At 39.4% G+C, this 21,161-nt stretch overlaps 1 protein-coding gene across 1 annotated transcript in view; it reads left to right on the forward strand.

The window, feature by feature from the left end:
* Positions 1-900: 900 nt before the first annotated feature.
* The window catches only part of cic (Putative transcription factor capicua), a 45,265-nt gene continuing 25,004 nt past the window's right edge, over positions 901-21,161 (forward strand). Inside the window, exons 1-7 of the mRNA XM_028300605.1 lie at positions 901-1,451; positions 8,126-8,274; positions 9,396-10,082; positions 10,517-10,681; positions 15,852-16,042; positions 19,425-19,658; positions 20,345-20,484. Coding sequence (XP_028156406.1) covers positions 8,167-8,274; positions 9,396-10,082; positions 10,517-10,681; positions 15,852-16,042; positions 19,425-19,658; positions 20,345-20,484 — 1,525 coding nt within the window. The 5' untranslated portion in view covers positions 901-1,451; positions 8,126-8,166. The remainder of the gene's footprint in view (positions 1,452-8,125; positions 8,275-9,395; positions 10,083-10,516; positions 10,682-15,851; positions 16,043-19,424; positions 19,659-20,344; positions 20,485-21,161) is intronic.

Consider the following 21,161-nt stretch of genomic DNA (forward strand, 5'->3'; position numbering starts at 1 on the left):
GCAATCGCTATGCCTAGGCCTCCTGCCTATTACCAGTATGTAGACAGGTTTCTTACCACTGTATGATTCACAAAATAAACCCGTAGAGGCCTTGAGTGTACCTTGTTGGAATAGAACAACGTGATACCTGTGGTGATATTCCGAATGGGAAGTCGGAGTAAGTAAGTAATAAATATCGCCAAATGGCTTTCCAAGTAAAAAATGAATTTATCGGACACATGCTTCTCATAAAATTTGGCTACCACGATTGAATGAATGACAGGTGCAGCGTGTGCAAGGGGTGTGAAAAAAATAATTGCTCAATGCGATGGAAGAGGCGGACTTATACATTACTAGGTTTTAACAGGCGTTCAATATGGTCGGTAGTCAAGTTAGGTAGGACGTAAACCTTTCTAAAAGTCAAAATCTAGCTTCTGTGAAATCATTAAAGTAATTTCGTTAAAAAAGATCACCTCAGTTTTTTTGTGTACAAAATGATTTCCAAATGTGTGATTGAATAGGTAAGTAAGTTAAGTACATACAGTACATTGTGGCATAGGTTGTGATGAAGATCAAATGTTTTTATTTTGGGCACGCCTATCAATCATTATGTCACCTGCGCATTTTTGCAAAAAAAATAAATTTCAATTGCTTTGAATGCGTGTGTTGTCATGGTGTAATAAGCTTAGCAGACGCAAGTTGAGTAAAAATAGATAATTTACACCTCAATTTGATATCGTGAACAATATAATGAATCAAAAATTCATTTTATTATCGTTACCGTGTGTCATTTGTTTCTTTGCGTTACTGAACTAATGCTACGATTCAAATTTTTGCGGGCGTTTACAAAGCGCGACATATTTGTGTCACGTGACCGTCATCGATCCAATGGTTGAGCGCGTCTCGGGTCCATTCAACTCGGTCTCGGCCAGCGCCGGGGAGGGACACCACTTCACAACACCGATTCTATTCATACATAGGAAATATTTATATATCTCCGTCTCTTTCACGCGTATTGAGAAATAATTAAATGAATGGTGAACGAGTGAAACGGGAATATGTTCGAGTGGAAATTATTGAAAGCTGGGCCAGGCCAGTCGCCATGTAGAATTTTTTGATGTGGGTGTTGTGTCTTGGGACGTCAAACGCTTCAATGATTATTATTTTCAAGTGGACGTTAATTTTTGTGTAAATCGCCATTAACATTGCGTATCGTGGTATTTGTTGGTGTTATTCGGACTAATCCATTGTGTTAGTGAATCATTTTGATCTGGTGACGGCAGATAATAAACTGGTGGGGGGCTGCTAAAATACTACGACAGGATAGTAACAACGTTTTACAACTCGAGAGGTGTTCGGTGCGCTCATAAAATTTCTCATCTCGGTGCGGGCGAGTCGGACTTCCATTTTGTTTTATTATGTGGTTGGACTGTTTACTCGGTGCGTTGCATTCGGGACAATGGAAAGCGACGGTGAGTAGGTATATTAAGTGGAATTAAAAAGGCGATGTCTGCGCATGTAGGGCGCACATGACAATAAACATGCAAGTGAATAAGTAATGGTATTCGATTTTGTGCATCGTGTGGCGCAGTCGTGGTGGTGTGGTGGGTTTGGATTAGTCATAGTGAGGTGAGGAGTATGGCCACGGTGCTAGCTGGGTCTACGTGTCGCAGGTTGGGCCAGCTACATAATTGATTTCGTTTGTCCGTAAGCATGCGCCGCGAGTGTGCACTGCTTACATTAAGCGCTGCCCCCTTATCAGCTGATTACACTATACCTATGCACAACTAAGCACTTGTTTTCAAATCTCCACTTCTGGTGATTTTAAAATTTCATTTTTTTCATTCGCACGGCCACTGGATACTTATCAGTCTGATGTCAAAATGCCTAGATATTTTTTCCGGCGAAACTACAGATTATTTTTATTATCAAGTAGGTATATTATAATAATTTTACTTAGAATAAATAAATAAATAAAATAAATACATATTTACAATACAAGAGCACAATCAAGCTGAAAATTCAGTGTCAGTAACTCTAGCCCTTCAATCAAAATAAAACTGGCATATTCTTACACTACTTGACAAACATAGATGATAGATCCACATAATTCCATCATTTCATATTAAATAATAGTATTTTGCATGTTCTAAATAGATAGGAGTGGGTGGTGAAGATTAACTAGTACATTTTTTGACATGTTAAAAAGTCTATCTTGTTTTTAAATTCAGTTGGAGAATAAACAAAATAAGATCAAATATTCATTTCATTATGAGTTAACCAAAACATCTTGATCTTATTTTGTCATTTAATTTTATCTGATGTTGATACTATCTAAACTTAATTACAACTCAAGTGGCAATGGAAATATTAAAAATGAAATTCGTAAGAAATCCAGATTTAATATTAACAATTAAATAAGTGAAAAAGTTCCAAATTGAATAATGTTCCTTAATCTCTATTCAGAACATTATATAATAATGTAAATCTTATTGCTAGCGGTTATCAGAAATTCATGAGTCACTAGGTCTACCGTCCACACACACATACAAGTCGTATGAGTCCATACGCTAGTCCATGTGGGGGTTAGGACCAAGCCAAGGCCGTTAGGAGCAACATGTCTGAACTTGCTATAGATAATGAAGAGAGTACTACACGATTAAAGCGTATTAGATCTTTGAAATAATCGGACATGTTTACTGGTAAAAATAATATTTCGTTCATTTTCGTTGATATTGTGCAAAAATACTTGGAAACTTCAAATGCTGTCTTATCCGTTGGGGAGGCAGGTAAGGTTAATAATTATTCAACAGTAGCATTATAATGATGATTCAATTTCTTTTTAATTGAGTTGGCTAGTGTATTTAAATAGCAATCTTTTACAACTCACTTATGTCTCATGCATGTCCTAATCTATTATTTAATAGCAAAATAATACTGATTAAGAAACACATTAAAGCATCAACTTGTATTGCAGTGTAACTGTAATAATTGGCATAAAGTTATTGAACGATTTTACTTATTAAAATTATTTATCAACTGACATATTCCTCTATTATTATAAAAAAGCATATCAAATTAAACATTGGTATTTTTACCTATGATTTATGATATAAGATGGCACAATATCTTCATGTGCAGTAAATTCATAATATTTGGCAATAAATGCACCTCTTTAATTAATTGCATGAAGAGACTAATAAACAACAAATCAGTCTAAAATACATCTAATTATTATGAAATTAATTATAAGTATCTAGAATTTATTTAATTTTAATAATGCATTATTTTGCTAATTGCAATATTATCTTTAAAAGTTTTTTAATTTGTGGAAGTTAATTGGTAATTTAAATTTGGGTTAAGTACTTATGTGATATTATGTACCTACTTACAAATTAATTTCAACATGATTCATCTGAAAACTATCCCTTTCTCAATTAGTTGTGTTTATTTTCCTCTTTCGTGTGGTTCCATAGGAAGCTGTGGGCAAAATTAAATAATTAATGTGAAGAAAATAGAAGTTAGTTAGGAAGGGTATTTATTTATTTATACCTATGTTTATCTTGCATCAGAGAAGACGCGAACTCCCCTAACTCCCTAACTCTTTCTGACATTTGTGGTTGTCCTTACAGCTTGCTGCTGCCTTTATGAAGTAGTCGCCCAATAATGCGCCTTAATAATTGGCATTGATTCTTATTGTGCCAAATAACTTTCGCATAGATACGTTGTCTTTGATCATCTACCTACTTTCTCTTTCTTATCTCTAGGTTCTAGACTAGTTTACCTGATGCGATGCTTTGCCTTTATAACACCGATGCTATCCCTTGTCTCAGCGTTAATATCAGGATCTGACATCCGATAGGAATCGCTAGAACTTCGATTTCCTCTTTCCAGTTCTAGCAGCTAAATAAGGCCTGGTTCATTTGCATCTAACTGTAACGACACGGTTGCCGCCTCAGAGCCTCTTCAATGAGAAACACCTAGAAACAGCGCAGTTATCTCACGTGTCTGAACCATGCCTTATTTCGGCTGTTTATCAATGTTGTGTCCATGAATGTACTGACATTCATTTAAGATGCACCGCTAATGGTCAAGTGGTCGTCCCATATAACCTGCTCTTGCCCATGGCAGCATGTGTACGAGATGCATTTGTTGTGTTAACAAAAACAAACATTCTCTACTCCACCTGCCGTCATCGCGTCTAGCCGTAGCCACGTCACAAATTCATTATTACTTCGCTTACGTCACACCTGATAGGTAGATAGGTACGTCTGAATTTCAGGCCTGTATTCTATGCCAATAAGTCGATTTATTCTTCTCCATGACTCTATTTTTGATGATAGAGACTTGAGAATATTAGGGCTTATTAATGAAGATGCGATAGAAAAAGGTAAAATAATCTGGCGCTCTCCATACTTATAACGTGCAATTTTAGTACATAGTCGGAAAATATAGAAACAAGTAGTAACTAATGCCCTGTCTATTCATCAGCCTTTATTTGAAAGCCACTTCAAACGATCTACTCGCTGGTATCACCCACCGAAGTACTGTAGTTATCAATCATTATTCTATTTTTAAATAAACTATTTACTGTGACGACTGACCAGATAATTCGGCGTTATATTTATGGAAAAATATGTATCCTGTAAGTGCTCAGTTACTAATGTTTGGTTAATTACAATCGAAAAGGAGATTCGTTTGATCTCTAACAGATCATCTGTAATATTTTTAATTATGTAAATCTGAAATCTAGATGTGATGGGTGTTTACGTCATTACCAGACATAATGTACTCATTATTCAAGTTCCAGTTACTGTTAGCAGCAATAAAAACAGTAGGCACCATACCTATCTGTTTAGATTACCAAGCTGTTTCGCAAAACAACTGGCAAGTAATCTACTTCCAGGAATACCCGATAACTGTTTAACATAAAATGACCGTACCAACTTGAAGTTAAGCCAGAGCGGCAGAAATAGGATTAAATAATGCACTCAGCGTTATTCCTTTTGTCCTGCCCGTAACTTAGCATAGCAATGCGATAAAATATTCTACCATTTCCGTATAAAAAACGAAACAAAGAGAGAGACCTTTGTGCCCCGGGTTATTGATCTGAGCTAAATCTATTCTGAATTAAACTAAAATAGTTACAGTTGCCACCACGCGAATGCATTTCGAGTGACCAAGTTTGAAAAAAAGACGATCGTGTATAGAGCTGTTAGGTAAAATGTGTCTGTATAGCGTATCTACAGAAACTTTAGCATCTGTATTAAACACTACTGTTTCGTTTTTATCACTTAATGCCAATTACTCATCGCGGGCATTTGATTTTTTCTAGACCAGTTGGACAGGTTTAGCTGATGTTGCTAGCTCTTATGTTACCTAACCATAGGACCAATATATCATTATACATCATTTTATACGACCATTAATTTTATTTAATGTTAAATGCCAAGTTGTAATGGCATTTAATGAGTTTTCTTTGATGTTAAAACTCATAAAAACTCATAAAACTCATTTATTTTTGCAAATAGGCTTTAAAAAAGCGCTTTTACACGTCCCAATATTACGTTACGTTCACGTGAGACTATTGATATGTAATCTTATTCGTTTATTTTATAAACGGGGTATTGTTTAAAGGTGTATTTATTGATCGTATTTATGACGTAGAAAAACTTAGCATCGAGGGGTAGGGCTTTGTGCCGAGGTATGTCTATCTTTTTATATCCATGAATAACTTAGTAGTTAGTAGTTCGTTAGGCAGCACCTTGCATTATACAATGATGTCAGAATATGCTCCTATCGCATTACACCGAATCACCGTCATGTCTTAAAGTTAAGGGTGTATTTGTTTGTTTACGAGTCAACTAAGTATTGAAGATTGTACCGTTTCTATTAGTCATTCGAAGATTGGCCCGGCATTTCCCAAACCCCGTGAGGTATTGTTATAGTAGGATAGGAAGAATTTATTTGTTTATACAGGTATGAACATAGCAGGTACTAGGTATACACCCTTTTGTACTCAAAAATGAGATAGGGGTGCCTCCAGAATAGATAATCCCATCAAAAACAATACTTGTCAAAAAAACCAAGTCTCGCAACTCAGTTGTTCTACGGTAAAAAGTTGTGAGATCCATGTAATACCAAGTCCAGGCCAGGAAATCTTTAACGTTTTACATAAATATATTGACTTGGCCATCGCACTAAATAATTTAATTTACACGTGTTTTCATGCGATGGCCAAGTCAATATATTTATGTAAAACGTTAAAGATTTCCTGGCCTGGACTTGGTATTACATGGATCTCACAACTTTTTACCGTAGAACAACTGAGTTGCGAGACTTGGTTTTTTTGACAAGTATTGTTTTTGATGGGATCTCATTTCTTTTTGTATTTTGTAGACAGCAGTTATGTATCTAGAAAACTGGACCGAAATTGAAAAATTTTACTCGACTTGGCGGTTGCACTACCGTGCCCCCAAATATTTTAGTTTTTCCTTGATTCATACACCAAACACTACTTATATTCCAAATTTGAAGCTTCTAGGTCTGCTAGAAGTGCCTTAGAGTTTTGATGGTCAGTGAGTCAGTCAGTGAGTGACAAAATTAAGTAACTTTGACCCGTTATAATTCTTAAACTACTGGTTCAAATTGAATGAAATTTTAAATATACCGTGTCTTTACAATGCCTGCATAGCTAATGAAAATTCAGCCTTCTAGTTTTATCCACAACGAAGTTACAGGCGGTCGAAAATGGCCTGAATTGCTTCGAGAAAAGGATGGTACGGCCGTGCCGCTTTTTAGCTCGACTTGGTGGGGGCACTGCCGTGCCCCCAGATGTTCTGAGATGATGGAATCTATAGGTACCTACTACCTATTCAATGAAAGTTCTATCACTCACTATTTGCCTTGGGAGTTAATTAATATAAAAGGTTAACACTATGAATGAATATGACTCTACCGATGCATGAACTAGAATGAGTACTTCAACACACGCGTGTAGACTTAATTAAAAAACAATCATTGTCTTATGTTGCCATCGCTTCTCTGTAACAACTGCGATGTCAGATTTAAGATCCTGGGATTCTTGGGCGTTTGACATCGCAGGAGACATGTTCAAATGAAAAATCTTGACGTGCTTACATGAATCAACTTTGTAATGGAGTTGTAAACCGGTTGTAATTTGTCCACTTTATCGTACACAATACGGGAATATTCCCACCTCTCGTTCCCACCGCGCTGCAACTCCTGTGGAGACATGATCTACAGTTTGACCGCCACAAAAACCCAACCAGTGAAGGTAAAGTTTGTCCCGGGGGAGGGAAAGTTAAACTGTCATTGGATCCGCAACGAAATTAATCAGAAGAACATAGGAGTTCGAAGTTAGGGTTAAGATGGTAGGTAGGTACATGATTGTTCATTGTAGTATAGGGCAGCTCCCGTATCGTAAAGTAATAGAGCGATCCCGTATTCTTAGGCCTATATTCCGAAACGATTGTCTAAACTGAGTTCAAACTAGAGCGTAGTTTTAACCTTGTGATTGATAATTTTCATAATTGAAGTCTGCGATAATTAATAGACTAGCATTGAGACCGAACTCTCTGTAACCCTGTTTCAAATAAATAAGCTTTTATATTGCCTACTTGTATTGTACCTATTACAACTTTGACAACAACAAAAAAATTCTAGCCAGATCAGCTTAAACCAATACAAGAAATTATGTCTTCAGGTCCGCATTTTGTACTATGACACGAGATACCTCTCCTCTCCGCTAAAAACTGGTGGAAATCATGCCTTACTGTGTACAGCTTAACTTGACTTGTAGGCGTTTATATCTGTCGCCGCTGTACTGGTTACATAGCACCACTGGGTGCCCACGACACAGGTTATTCCTAGTGTGGGACCCGCAGACAAAGCAATATAATGTTTACCGAATAAATTGTTACTAATTGTATTTGAAGGTGTATGCGTAAACGGTGATATTTGTATTTGTAAAGGCTTGCACACTCACTGCGGGCGCCCGTCGCACAGTCGCGACAGCAATATAATTACGCGCGAGCGATAAGGATGGGTAGCTTGGGGTTGGGGTCATTGGACAAAATTCTACGTGCTCCCGGACCAGACTATAACAGCCCATCGTTTTTCCCAGGTGGTGGGGGCGCGAAGCTTGAGTGAGTGGTAGCGGAGGTGATGCAGCGAGACCACGCGGGCGGCGCCCCGCACCACCCGCACTCCGCCGCCGCCCCCGCGCCCTCGCATCCCCACTACCGGTCGGCGATCTACGACATCGATGACCAGGTAAACAGCATTCGAAATTCAAAAGTTATGTCATTTGTTTTTTTTCCCAAAAAAGGTTTTACACGTCCCACTCAAATAATTTTAACCCTATGCTTCAGGACAATAATATTATGGGCCAGTGCTAAGAAGAAGTAAGAAACTCAGTTACATTGTCAGATTCTTTGTATCATTAAAATCACAGATTGATAGTCGAATAAAGATGTCGTCGAGGTAGTCAACTGATTTCCATAAAATTTCATATTCACGTAAACATTTCATGACGTGTAGGTATAGCGCATAAAATAAATAGGTAAATTCAAAGAAACTACTCACAGTTTGTTGAGGGTAAATAACTCATTTTTGGCGTGACCTAATAAAAGCTATAGATGTTATGGTATGAGGAAGGATAACTGTATTTGAATTTCTTTTGTCTGCTCCGAAAGCATCTACGCCAAAATACCAATATGATCATGGGGAATCCTCTATCTACCGATGAAGATGTGAGATGACATAACTAACAGTATTACCACTAATACATCAAGATGTCTTGTCAGTCGAACACTCCTCAATATTCCAGGGTCAATATTTACAAAATAGGTTTGTCTGTGTCCAATCCATTATCCATAATACATAAGCTCTTATATTTCAATTGTTTAATTTACTGAATAAAGAGAGCTCCAGTTTTGTACTTATGTATCACCCCAATATCGTTACCCAGTGATCATTACTGATACTGATGATCAGGTAACCTCTTAACGTAACGACACGCTCCGCTGCCTGAGATCGTTGAGGAAAACGTAAACGAAACCTCTCAGTTTCCTCAGCTAATATCTCGCCGCAGATAATGTAATCATAACATTTTTTATTTGATTACAATCATTTCAAAGTTTCGGATTTTTTATCCGATCATTCATGGTTTGAATGTATTCAGTAGCTTAATTTGGTTTTTGTATGTAAAGGTAAATGTAACATTGGATTAAACAATATGACTCAGTAATGCTTTCATAACAAGACATGGAAGCCAAACAAGGGGTGTTTTCCTTCAGAAAGTGGTCGGGAACCAGAGGACAATCAAAGTTTCAGAAACGTAGAGTAGGTAGGTAGTGTAGAATGGAAGAAAATAACTTAACTCATTGTTCTAGATACCGGCATCGGTCATCAGCAGCGTCGGCACAGTGAGCCTTTCGCAGTCGTCCACAAACCTGACGCCGAACATAACTATGGCTAACCCAACCAATCCCGGCAACGCGAGTAGCGGTAACGCTCCGCAGCCGCCGCCGCAGCAAGCGACCCAGGCGCCTGTCCGCAATCTGCCCAAGAAACGCAAGTTCGACCCTTCAGAGCTCGAAGAGATCGAACGCAACTGCATGAACAACATCGCCATCTCCGCTCCTCTCCCAGTGGAGTACCAACCGACCATTCAAACTGTCCCCCAACCCTCCCCCATTGTCCAACATCCCTCTCCCCCGACGGATATCAAGCCATATTCCATCCATTACCCCAACATTGACCTGTCCGAGTGGCGCGACCATCGCGTGCTCGCCAAGCAACGCGGCATTTACATCCCGGGCGTGATTCGGCAAGCGGACGGCTGCAAAGTGATAGTGGAGTTGGACGGGCAGGAGAATGACCCGGTGGAGTACAGTGACATTTTCGGCAAGAACAAGTTCGATGTGATAAGTGACGCGAGCCCGCAAATGAGCCATCTCCTGATCGGCTCCGCGTGTGTGGTGAGGACTGCTGACCCTCTCCGGGAGTGTGGGCCAAATGTGTTCCTTGAGGGGATCGTGTGCGAGGTTCTCAATTCGCCTAGGAGGATCAGAGTCCAGGTGAGTTATGCCCGTTTTCACCATCAATCCCTAATTTTTAAGTGACCCCTATGGTGACAAATAACAGGAATTTTATTGATATAGGGGTCATTTAAAAATTAAGGATTTATGTCTCGGCAAATATAGTGCAGTGCCTCTTCTTCCTTGATGGACTAAATTGAAGATAGTGTTGCGGAAGCTGCTTTGTTTAGCTCCTTGGGGGAAGATTACGTTTAGCATTGGATTGCCATTGATGCCAGATGATTTTCTGGCTGGTGGCCTACTACGTATTATGATTATAATCAAGCATACAGTTTTTATTTATTGCAAATGATAAAGTTACAATTATTTCGCTTCGTCGTTCCCCTTATAAAACTACGTAATTAGATCCTTGTACATTACTGAAGATTAGACCCATTTATCTATTAGCATACGTCATTATCTCCAATTTGCAGGTCACCGACCGCGAGTGTAAAGAGATGGTGGAAGTGAAGCGAGCCGACCTCAGGCTCCTCCAGCCTCCCTGGGCGGACGAGTTGGAGGATGCTGGTTCGCACTCAGTGTCTGGGATGCACATGATGCATTCCACGCCTCGTGTGCAAATGCATCCTGCGCCACAGGTGAGTCTTGCAGCTGTTAGGGTTCAGGTGAAACGCATAGTCACCTTCAGTTAAATATAGCACTTAATACGACGTCCATAATACCCATTACAGATTAGATTAGCCTAATGTACTACCTAATGTAACGCTACGTCATAGATGGTAAAACTGGATAGGTGCGGTCTGTAATGCAGCTTTATTCATTTCTAACTTGTAACCGCAGTTAGGAGGCACTTCAGAAAGTAAATATAAAATGCTGTTTTTATAGTTATTGAGGATGTAATTGTTTTAAAGTAAATATGTCAGGATGCACATGTATCCGACAGAAATGTTGCTGCGGATGCATTATATTCTGCCACCTGGCGACGATCGTTCAACTTTATATTCATTCATTCATTTGCTAGGTAAAGTATTCTTGTAAACATCAAGTATTCCCATTTTTCCTGTATATATGACAACACTTTCTGCATGTTGTTACTCATTTTTGTAAAACATTTTTAGTTGTAAAGAACCCTAATAACAAGGAAGTTTGATAACCGTTTGGCAATAACCTACATCAGCAGCTATCCTTATGCCCAATTTCCTCAAACAATCATTGTCACTCGAAGGTTGTTGATCAATAATTGACTAAGGTTGTTTTGAGACCTTAAAAAATCTGCTCATACTATAAATGCTGCTAATTGTAGATCCCTATTATATCAGATATAAGGGGCTACATTGTAGTGATGCGATGCCGTTGTAAAGCGTTTAAAAATAGACTAAGGACCACATTGCTGCGTGAACCTTGCAGAGATTATTTGTACAATATCACAAGTAACGTTAACCGCAACAATGACTTAACTGACCTTGGTATCCACATACTTATTAGAATTTTTGTAACTGGAAACATGACGTGATTTGTTTATTAATCGAACATCATCCCACTAAAATAGGTCTCTTTGAGATCGGGTCATTATCTTAATAGGTAGTTAACTCATGCTTGATTGCTCATACAATTACCTACAAACAATATTAACTGACAAGAAAACCATTGCAATATTGTGAGAATACACTTCTCTGAATAGATTCTTGTATGTGGGTTTTACCAAAATCGGTCCGATGGTTTTAACGGCTGCCATAAAAACTAAGAAATTGCATTCTTATTGCTAACGCGGGAAGTGATAGTTCGCGGTTGTGTTGCCAACTATAATATCTTACAACTTGAATGAGACAAAGGCAAGAAAATTGCAGTGTAGACATTTGGTTGCATTTGCACGTTGCCGATGCATTGCGTCACAGTGTAGGTCAGTGATCTTTGATCAGCGATGCTTCTATCGTTTCAGCTATTATAGCACCCACTGCTTAAGCGTCTGTCAACAATGAGCTAGTGAATATATTGCTGATTACACGCGTGCATTGTAAAGAGTAAACGTAACTTATCAGGCAACGTTTTTGTTCGATACGTCAGCGACAAGGCATTTCCTTCTGTTTAAACTTTAAAGAGACGCTATGCTAAGCCTATGTATGTACTACGAGTAGGTTCTGTTAATTAACGTACAAATGCACGAATTCTTTTGCCAGTCTTCTTTACATATTTGTTAACTATTAATCAAATCGATTTTATAATTATTATGTCATCGAGTGACGAATTATTTTAGAACGGGTTACATTGTACAAACTGGAATAATTTACTATACAATTATTGATTGAGTTACGTCATCCTTTCCTCGTTTGCACTATGTGCAGTTTAGTTATAGCAGTATGATTAATACTAACGTTTAGTGAGTGGGTTCTTATCTGGTGCTTGTGACAGCTTAATTAACTATATTCATGATAGTGGTACTAGTTTTTTTCTTTGGACTGTTCCTGCTACTTTCCTGTATTTGTTTAAGGAAAATAGACTTTATTTAAATGAAATTATAGTTAAATAGCTACATAGATTAATATTTAAACGATTAGTGGAGCTACTCACTCCCTCACGTTTCTGTATTTTCGGGGGTCTGTCTGTATTACAGATTCTAAAGTTTTCTTGATAGTTTCTTTGGGAGATTTTCATCAGGGTGCTTAAAAGGACCTATTTTATAGATATGGGGTTTAAACTAGAATGGAACATTGAGGAAACATCAAGCTTTCCCCAAACATTGAATACCTATCAATTCCTACTATTAATGGCCGGTCGATCTATTCTCATAAATAAAACACTGGATACTTAACTTTCACAGTATATTGCCTTAATTTAAATACAATTCATCACTTAGCACAAAAGCGCGCGGAGTCGTCTCCGCGCGTCCCTCTATTCTGACGTTTGATTCTCGTGTGACATTGACGATACGTCAATGTCACTATGACAGCAGCTCATTGGCTATAACGATACCGCTATTTTAACGTTTTATATTTTTCACAATTAACAGTTCGGCCTTCCTGCAATTCCTTCGCCCTCGAAGGTCTGCTCATGGCACACTTGACGCCTCGTATTGGGATCCAGCTGAGCACCTGGCTAGATCCACTCTGCCTTCTCCACCACCATTCGCACCACACGCTGACCACCTTTGGTTCTGCTGAAACGAGAAATCATCACACAATACATCTATATCATCGTAACACGGTACATCTATATCATCACACAGTACATCTATATCATCATCACACAGTACATCTATGTCATCACTACACAGCACATCTATATCATCTAGAAGCTCAGCGTGCTCCTCAATCAGTAGCACCACGCCAATGGTCATACAGACGCTATCACAATTATCTCTTCGTTCAATATTTTAGAATCAGCTGCTTCAATAATGACAATAATGTCGATCACACACATGCCATCTTAATCTAGGCACCATAGCTCATATGCCCAAAATGTTACCACCGACGAAACTCATCCTTTGATGCCCAATTAGGCCTTTATCCAAGGTTTCTATCAAGTTTGTTCAACCACCACAAAAATACAACTTATTGGTTCCGATAAACTCTAAATCATAGAACTGTAACCCATTCTACTTCCAAGAATGGAAAGAACCCTCACTGTTGATGAGCAGTGGACTGCATGTTCGTGGGCTAGGAACCGGCATAAATCTTGAAGGCAGAGTACTTGTTGTAGACAGCTTTATTTCTGAGTTCTTCACTTTTTCTTTTCGACCACTTTGATTTCTTAACTCGCTTCTTATCTGAATTAAACTAGTCAGCTGGAATGCCCTGCTCCCTATTTTATACTCTTCCCTTTCTCTCGCGATATTGCCATCTCTGTCTCTCATGTTCTAGAATATTCAAAGCGAGAGGTCCGATGTNAATATACCTACAAGTATAAAGCTTTGAAATAAAATACGTTTCATCTTTGTCCGCCGTGGGGCATTTTCTCATATTAAAGTTCCCAATGTCCTTTGCAAGCATAAAAAAGAAAAGAGAAATAAATATTCAAACACTTGTAATGGCTTATCACTGTACAAGTGTATGCCATGTTGACCTTGAAAAAAATCAGCAGCCGCAGTTAGGTGATTCCCCTGAATAAATATAAGTATATGAATAAGATATAGTGCTGATTTGAAGTCAGATTTTGTTACCTAGATATAGAGATTAATCTTAGATGCTTGATCTTAAGTGTGTATCAACAGTTTGTATCAAAATGAGAGTGAAGCTGCAAAATTGACGGAACGGATTAAATGGAATTTAGTTCAAAGTTGGCCTTATATGTTTCTATTTACTAACAGTCCGAATATGTACTAAAATGTGAATAGCACTCTATTGCATTAAGAATAAGACTGTTTGTTGTCCATCAGAAGGCTGCAACAGCAAACGCAGCAGTATGCAGAGCCGAGGCAGCACGTCCAGTTTGATGGAAGGCAGCCTCACCCCCCGATCTCAACCCCCTACTCCTAGGTAAGTTATACATTGTTTACAAGTAGTAAGTACCTACACATTTTTATACATACTTAGAAATAAAACCACACAAAACTGACAAATAAAATAAATATATTATACAGGGTGTTAGGTAAATGGGTATATGAGCCGACACTAGCCCATGTTAACATGGGCATATAAATGGTATGGTGAAGTCAGAAATTTGATATCATCATTTTAATTTTTTTAATTTTCATACAAAATATATTTTATAAATTCCGATTTGTATAAAAATTAAAATAGTTAAAATGAAGATATCAATTTTCTGACTTCACCATACCATTTATATGCCCATGTTAACATGGGCTAGTGTCGGCTCATATACCCATTTACCAAAAGGCGAGGCCGAAGGCCGAGCGATGGTTCAAATCCCCACAGTACCCATAGATTTACTTGTGTTGCGTCAAAAAAGCAAAAGAGCCTAGCGACAAACGATAAACGCCCCGTGTAATTTTTGCGAGGCCGAAGGCCGAGCTCCGAATGCGAGGTCGCAGGCCGAGCGCCGCGTAGGGCGAAGCCCGGAGCGGCCAGCATCGCAGATCTAGCTTTTGTAGCCCGCGTAGCGGGCGACCAAAGCTAGTTATCATAATAAACTTACTGTTATTGTTGTGTTGACAGCAATACACTTCCAACTATTATCTTTGGAAACTGCACATACTTCCATGAACTTACCATCCTCAAATAGGAACAAGCATTCATGGAAATATCCAAGAACTTTAATTTAACAAGTACAATACTTCTCTTCTCAAGCTTGGCCNCAAGAAGTCTCTGTTCTGCTTATCATTGACTAGCCGTTGTGAGCGTTTCACACGTGTCGCTGCAGTCACGATGTGTATAGTTCACACGTGTATCGTTGCAAAAAAAGTCGCCTTGAGTAAAATGGCCCGTAATGTTCCGATTTAAACTTCCCAACCGTGGGCAGTTAATTATAGTTGCTACGGTTATTACGTGTACGCAAAAGACAACTTTGTTAAGTTACAATATTGAGTTTTAAAGCAACTGGTTTTTTAGTCTAGTTCAGTAGCCAGAGCAGTCAATTGGCGAGGAAAAAGTATAGTCCCATCTGATACTGCGGAGATTATCAAGTGTTAATAAAATGTTCTACAATACTATTGAAAATGCTAAAATTGTCTCAATAGAATTACCATGGTTCTCTTTTGAGCAAGGTTTTCGAGAGTATTATTAGACTGATCTAATCTAGGTCTCTTGGTCTTTTGATATAATGACAAATTCCGACTAACCCTCGTTATTTTTGACAACATAAGTTATTTCATAAATGAATATCATATCATTTCATAATCATTTCTCCTTCCAGCCGTTCCAGATGGGCTCCGAAAACTTTTTCACCTCATCCCCAATGCTGGGCAGTAACGTGGTGACCGTCGGCGCGCTGTCCAACGGTTCTATCGACGACCTGCGCAAGCGCACCTTCGACGATTACTGCGAGAGCGACGACGATCTTCGCCGCGAGGATATATCCTTCTCCGCCGATCCTCATATGGGTCAGTATTTATTCTTTTTTCGGAATTTGAACCAAGGAGGTTCTACTTCTGAGGTCCTACTAAAATTATAGCATAAGAATTTGTGTTTTGTTTATTTATGGCAAGATTCAAACAAGAAACGTGTTAGATATACGGTCAAGGCCATGAAGCAGAGTTGAATAGGACCACTTTAATTCTTCCTGTGCATGTCGTAAAAGGAGAGCATGCATGCATGTCGTGTAAATTAAGGAAATATGTCCTTCCTAACTCGTTCGGGGCATTGTGGGTCGTGTAGCCAAAAATCTATTGTGGTTTGGGAAATTTTATAGTCTTGCTTCTACAGTGTAAAGTTAAATGGCCCGATTTATTTATTGGGCTATAAACATGAGATACAGTAATAAACACAACAAAAAAAGATACTGAAGGAGATCCAGGAAAAAATCTTCATATTCATTTGAAATGTTTAGAATGGTCGTCGTTTCAGCCAAATGACGTCCACTGCTGGACAAAGGCCTCCCCCAAAGTTTTCCACCTAGGTATTATTCATGAATGAAAATGACATTGGGAACTTATTGCCCCACTTTTCGAAAAGTAGCGGACACAAACGAAACCTATCACAGATGATACATACTAATATCCAATGAATTCCCGTGCATTTTTTTTCTCTCTTATATGGGAATATTGAGAAAATGAAGTTTTAATATTTTATTTTATTTTACATTAAGGTAACATTTTTGACGAACTCCGTGGCGGAGAGGCGCACACACCGGTTTTCAAGGTGTGCCGGGCCAATCCTGAGGTCCCGGGTTCGATTCCCGGCCGGGACAATATAGAAAACGATCTTTTCACATTGTCTCTGGTTTGGGTGTGTTGTGGTTCGTCGTTCCCGATTTCCATAACACAAATGCCTTAGCTACTTATTTTGGGTTGGAGTAATATATGAGATGTTGTCTAATATTAATTTAAGTATTTATAATATTTTATTTATTTATATTATTTTATTTATATTTCTCTACATTTAATTGTTTTTGGTCCTTAAAACGAGGGAACAAAGTTAGAAATAATGTGGTTACTGCTACCATTGACTGTTTAAGTGTTTTAAGTGTTAACTACACTACGGCTACCAAAAAATAATGACGATTCCTTTGTAGGATGTTGAAAACCGTGTCATACTCAACTTTATAATGCTTTCCCATATATTATTTGTTTTGTATTCTTGCTTGATCATCATTGCCTATTCAAGTGTCATTGTGAATCTATAAAATTTTGGACATAACGTAGATGAGAAATAAAACTATCATTGATAACAAGACAGGTGTGTGCGCAGCTAATCAACATATTTGTGAATGACGATTTAAAGATAATTTGTACAGTTTTTATCGTATTATCTAGTTCCAAAAGATAATCTTAGGTTGCGTAATTAATTTTTATTTGTAAACTCTTGCAGGTAACGTTACTATTGTGTATATTCTGCATGTTTGTCTTTGACGAATACAATGTTACTGACCACTCCACCTGGTCTATATGAATATCTGATATTGGTAATAGCCTTGCTTTTCAAGAGATTCGGGAGTTCTGGACTTTCAGGAAGGTACCTTTTTAACCCTTGGCTTGGAACTTCAAATCTTTCAGTGTATTGAGCCTTTAGGGAGCGAAATAAGGTTGAAAAAAATGACCTAAATATAACCATTCTTAAATCTGACCGTTAACTTTAACGGATAGTTTTTCAGTCTAACTTTTAAGTTCAGTAGTTAACTAAGATAGTCTTTTAATAGGCGACCAGATTTTCTCCTCTCCCTGAGAGGTCTGGAAGATACTGCTTTCTAAAGCCTGATCCGCGAGCACGTAGAATTTTGTCCAATGATCCCAAGCTACCCATCTTTATCGCTCGCGCGTAATTATATTGCTGTCGCGACTGTGCGACGCGCGCCCGCAGTGAGTGTGCGAGCGCGACAGCAACATAATTACGCGCGAGCGATAAGGATGGGTAGCTAGGGGTCATTGGACAAAATTCTACGTGCTCACGGACCAGGCTTTAGCTATATACAGGGTGTTAGGTAAATGGGTATATGAGCCGACACTAGCCCATGTTAACATGGGCATATAAATGGTATGGTGAAGTCAGAAATTTGATATCATCATTTTAATTTTTTTAATTTTCATACAAAATATATTTTATAAATTCCGATTTGTATAAAAATTAAAATAGTTAAAATGAAGATATCAATTTTCTGACTTCACCATACCATTTATATGCCCATGTTAACATGGGCTAGTGTCGGCTCATATACCCATTTACCAAACACCCTGTATATAGCTAAAGCCTGGTCCGTGAGCACGTAGAATTTTGTCCAATGACCCCTAGCTACCCATCCTTATCGCTCGCGCGTAATTATGTTGCTGTCGCGCTCGCACACTCACTGCGGGCGCGCGTCGCACAGTCGCGACAGCAATATAATTACGCGCGAGCGATAAAGATGGGTAGCTTGGGATCATTGGACAAAATTCTACGTGCTCGCGGATCAGGCTTTAGAAAGCAGTATCTTCCAGACCTCTCAGGGAGAGGAGAAAATCTGGTCGCCTATTAAAAGACTATCTTAGTTAACTACTGAACTTAAAAGTTAGACTGAAAAACTATCCGTTAAAGTTAACGGTCAGATTTAAGAATGGTTATATTTAGGTCATTTTTTTCAACCTTATTTCGCTCCCTAAAGGCTCAATACACTGAAAGATTTGAAGTTCCAAGCCAAGGGTTAAAAAGGTACCTTCCTGAAAGTCCAGAACTCCCGAATCTCTTGAAAAGCAAGGCTATTACCAATATCAGATATTCATATAGACCAGGTGGAGTGGTCAGTAACATTGTATTCGTCAAAGACAAACATGCAGAATATACACAATAGTAACGTTACCTGCAAGAGTTTACAAATAAAAATTAATTACGCAACCTAAGATTATCTTTTGGAACTAGATAATACGATAAAAACTGTACAAATTATCTTTAAATCGTCATTCACAAATATGTTGATTAGCTGCGCACACACCTGTCTTGTTATCAATGATAGTTTTATTTCTCATCTACGTTATGTCCAAAATTTTATAGATTCACAATGACACTTGAATAGGCAATGATGATCAAGCAAGAATACAAAACAAATAATATATGGGAAAGCATTATAAAGTTGAGTATGACACGGTTTTCAACATCCTACAAAGGAATCGTCATTATTTTTTGGTAGCCGTAGTGTAGTTAACACTTAAAACACTTAAACAGTCAATGGTAGCAGTAACCACATTATTTCTAACTTTGTTCCCTCGTTTTAAGGACCAAAAACAATTAAATGTAGAGTTAGACATAAACACAACAACTCACCTTGCACACGAAATCTGAGGGGATCTCTTGTTCTCAGATCTCAGGCGGCCACACCGCATAAGTACAAGAAAGGTGACGTGGTGTCAACACCAACCGGCATTCGTAAGAAGTTCAATGGGAAGCAATGGAGGCGGCTCTGTTCCAAAGACTCGTGCACTAAAGAGAGCCAACGCCGCGGATTCTGCTCGCGCCATCTTTCCCTGCGTGGCGTGACGTCACGCTCGTCTAACACGCCCCTGGCTCAAGGGTCAACGCATACTCCGCAGCAGAGGTGTGTATATTTCTGTTCCTTTCTGCTTAATAGCGAAATCCCATTCTTCATTAGGCTTTAAGTTCTATTAGTTGCTTTCTCTCGTTCCTAACACGATTCCTGTAGTTAGACGCTAAATCCCAATATAGCAAGCCTTAGTTAGAATTATTTATGAGTTAGAATATTGGCGTAAGATGCTGTTAAGACGTCTCTCCTCGCCACCCCTAGCTGTAAATAGGATATTTGACAACATTAAACTTTTGTGAAGAATAAAATTTTTTTAACACAAACTTTTTTAAACAATCCCAAAATTACACAATGCGTATGGCGTTTGTTATTAAAAATATTCCGGGTTGATAAAATGACGTCACTATCAAGTTGTCTGCCGCGTAGACTGTAGCTCAGCATACGATTTCATTGTATCTCTTTCAATTATTAACCTTATGTACTAGTATGACGTTATATTTTTCAAGATCCCGTTTCGAGAATAAACTGTGATTAACAAAGCAATCTATAAACACGTTTAAAATTGACTAGGAGTGGCGTGGGTAGTGTTGATACTAATCAACACGCGCGCCTAGCGTACTTTCTAAAACTGCGTAGGTATATTAACGCCTCAATTTCTAGTCGGTGCCTCGCCTTATTTTTTCTGTACTAACACACAAAGTAAACAAGGGACGATCAGTTAAATTACCGGATTGTTCCAGAAGCAGTAGCAAGTCGCTATCATCGAGTGGGACCGGCGTGGAAGGAGATGAGACTTCCCGCGAGAGTGACACCACACCTCCTCACTACCGCGTCACAGGACGCTTCGACCCCGACGAGACCGAGGCCGCTAACATGCTGGGTGAGTGCACGAGAGGCCTGACAGACCTCAGCTAGCGTGGAGGGCGACGAGACCTCCCGCGAGAGTGACACCACACCTCCTCACTACCGCGTCACAGGACGCTTCGACCCCGACGAGACCGAGGCCGCTAACATGCTGGGTGAGTGCACGAGAGGCCTGACAGACCTCAGCTAGCGTGGAGGGCGACGAGACCTCCCGCGAGAGTGACACCACACCTCCTCACTACCGCGTCACAGGACGCTTCGACCCCGACGAGACCGAGGCCGCTAACATGCTGGGTGAGTGCACGAGAGGCCTGACAGACCTCAGCTAGCGTGGAGGGCGACGAGACCTCCCGCGAGAGTGACACCACACCTCCTCACTACCGCGTCACAGGACGCTTCGACCCCGACGAGACCGAGGCCGCTAACATGCTGGGTGAGTGCACGAGAGGCCTGACAGACCTCAGCTAGCGTGGAGGGCGACGAGACCTCCCGCGAGAGTGACACCACACCTCCTCACTACCGCGTCACAGGACGCTTCGACCCCGACGAGACCGAGGCCGCTAACATGCTGGGTGAGTGCACGAGAGGCCTGACAGACCTCAGCTAGCGTGGAGGGCGACGAGACCTCCCGCGAGAGTGACACCACACCTCCTCACTACCGCGTCACAGGACGCTTCGACCCCGACGAGACCG

This window comes from Ostrinia furnacalis, unplaced genomic scaffold (assembly GCF_004193835.3).
Source record: "Ostrinia furnacalis isolate ACB-3 unplaced genomic scaffold, ASM419383v2 OfSCF0767, whole genome shotgun sequence".
Classification (NCBI taxonomy): domain Eukaryota; kingdom Metazoa; phylum Arthropoda; class Insecta; order Lepidoptera; family Crambidae; genus Ostrinia; species Ostrinia furnacalis.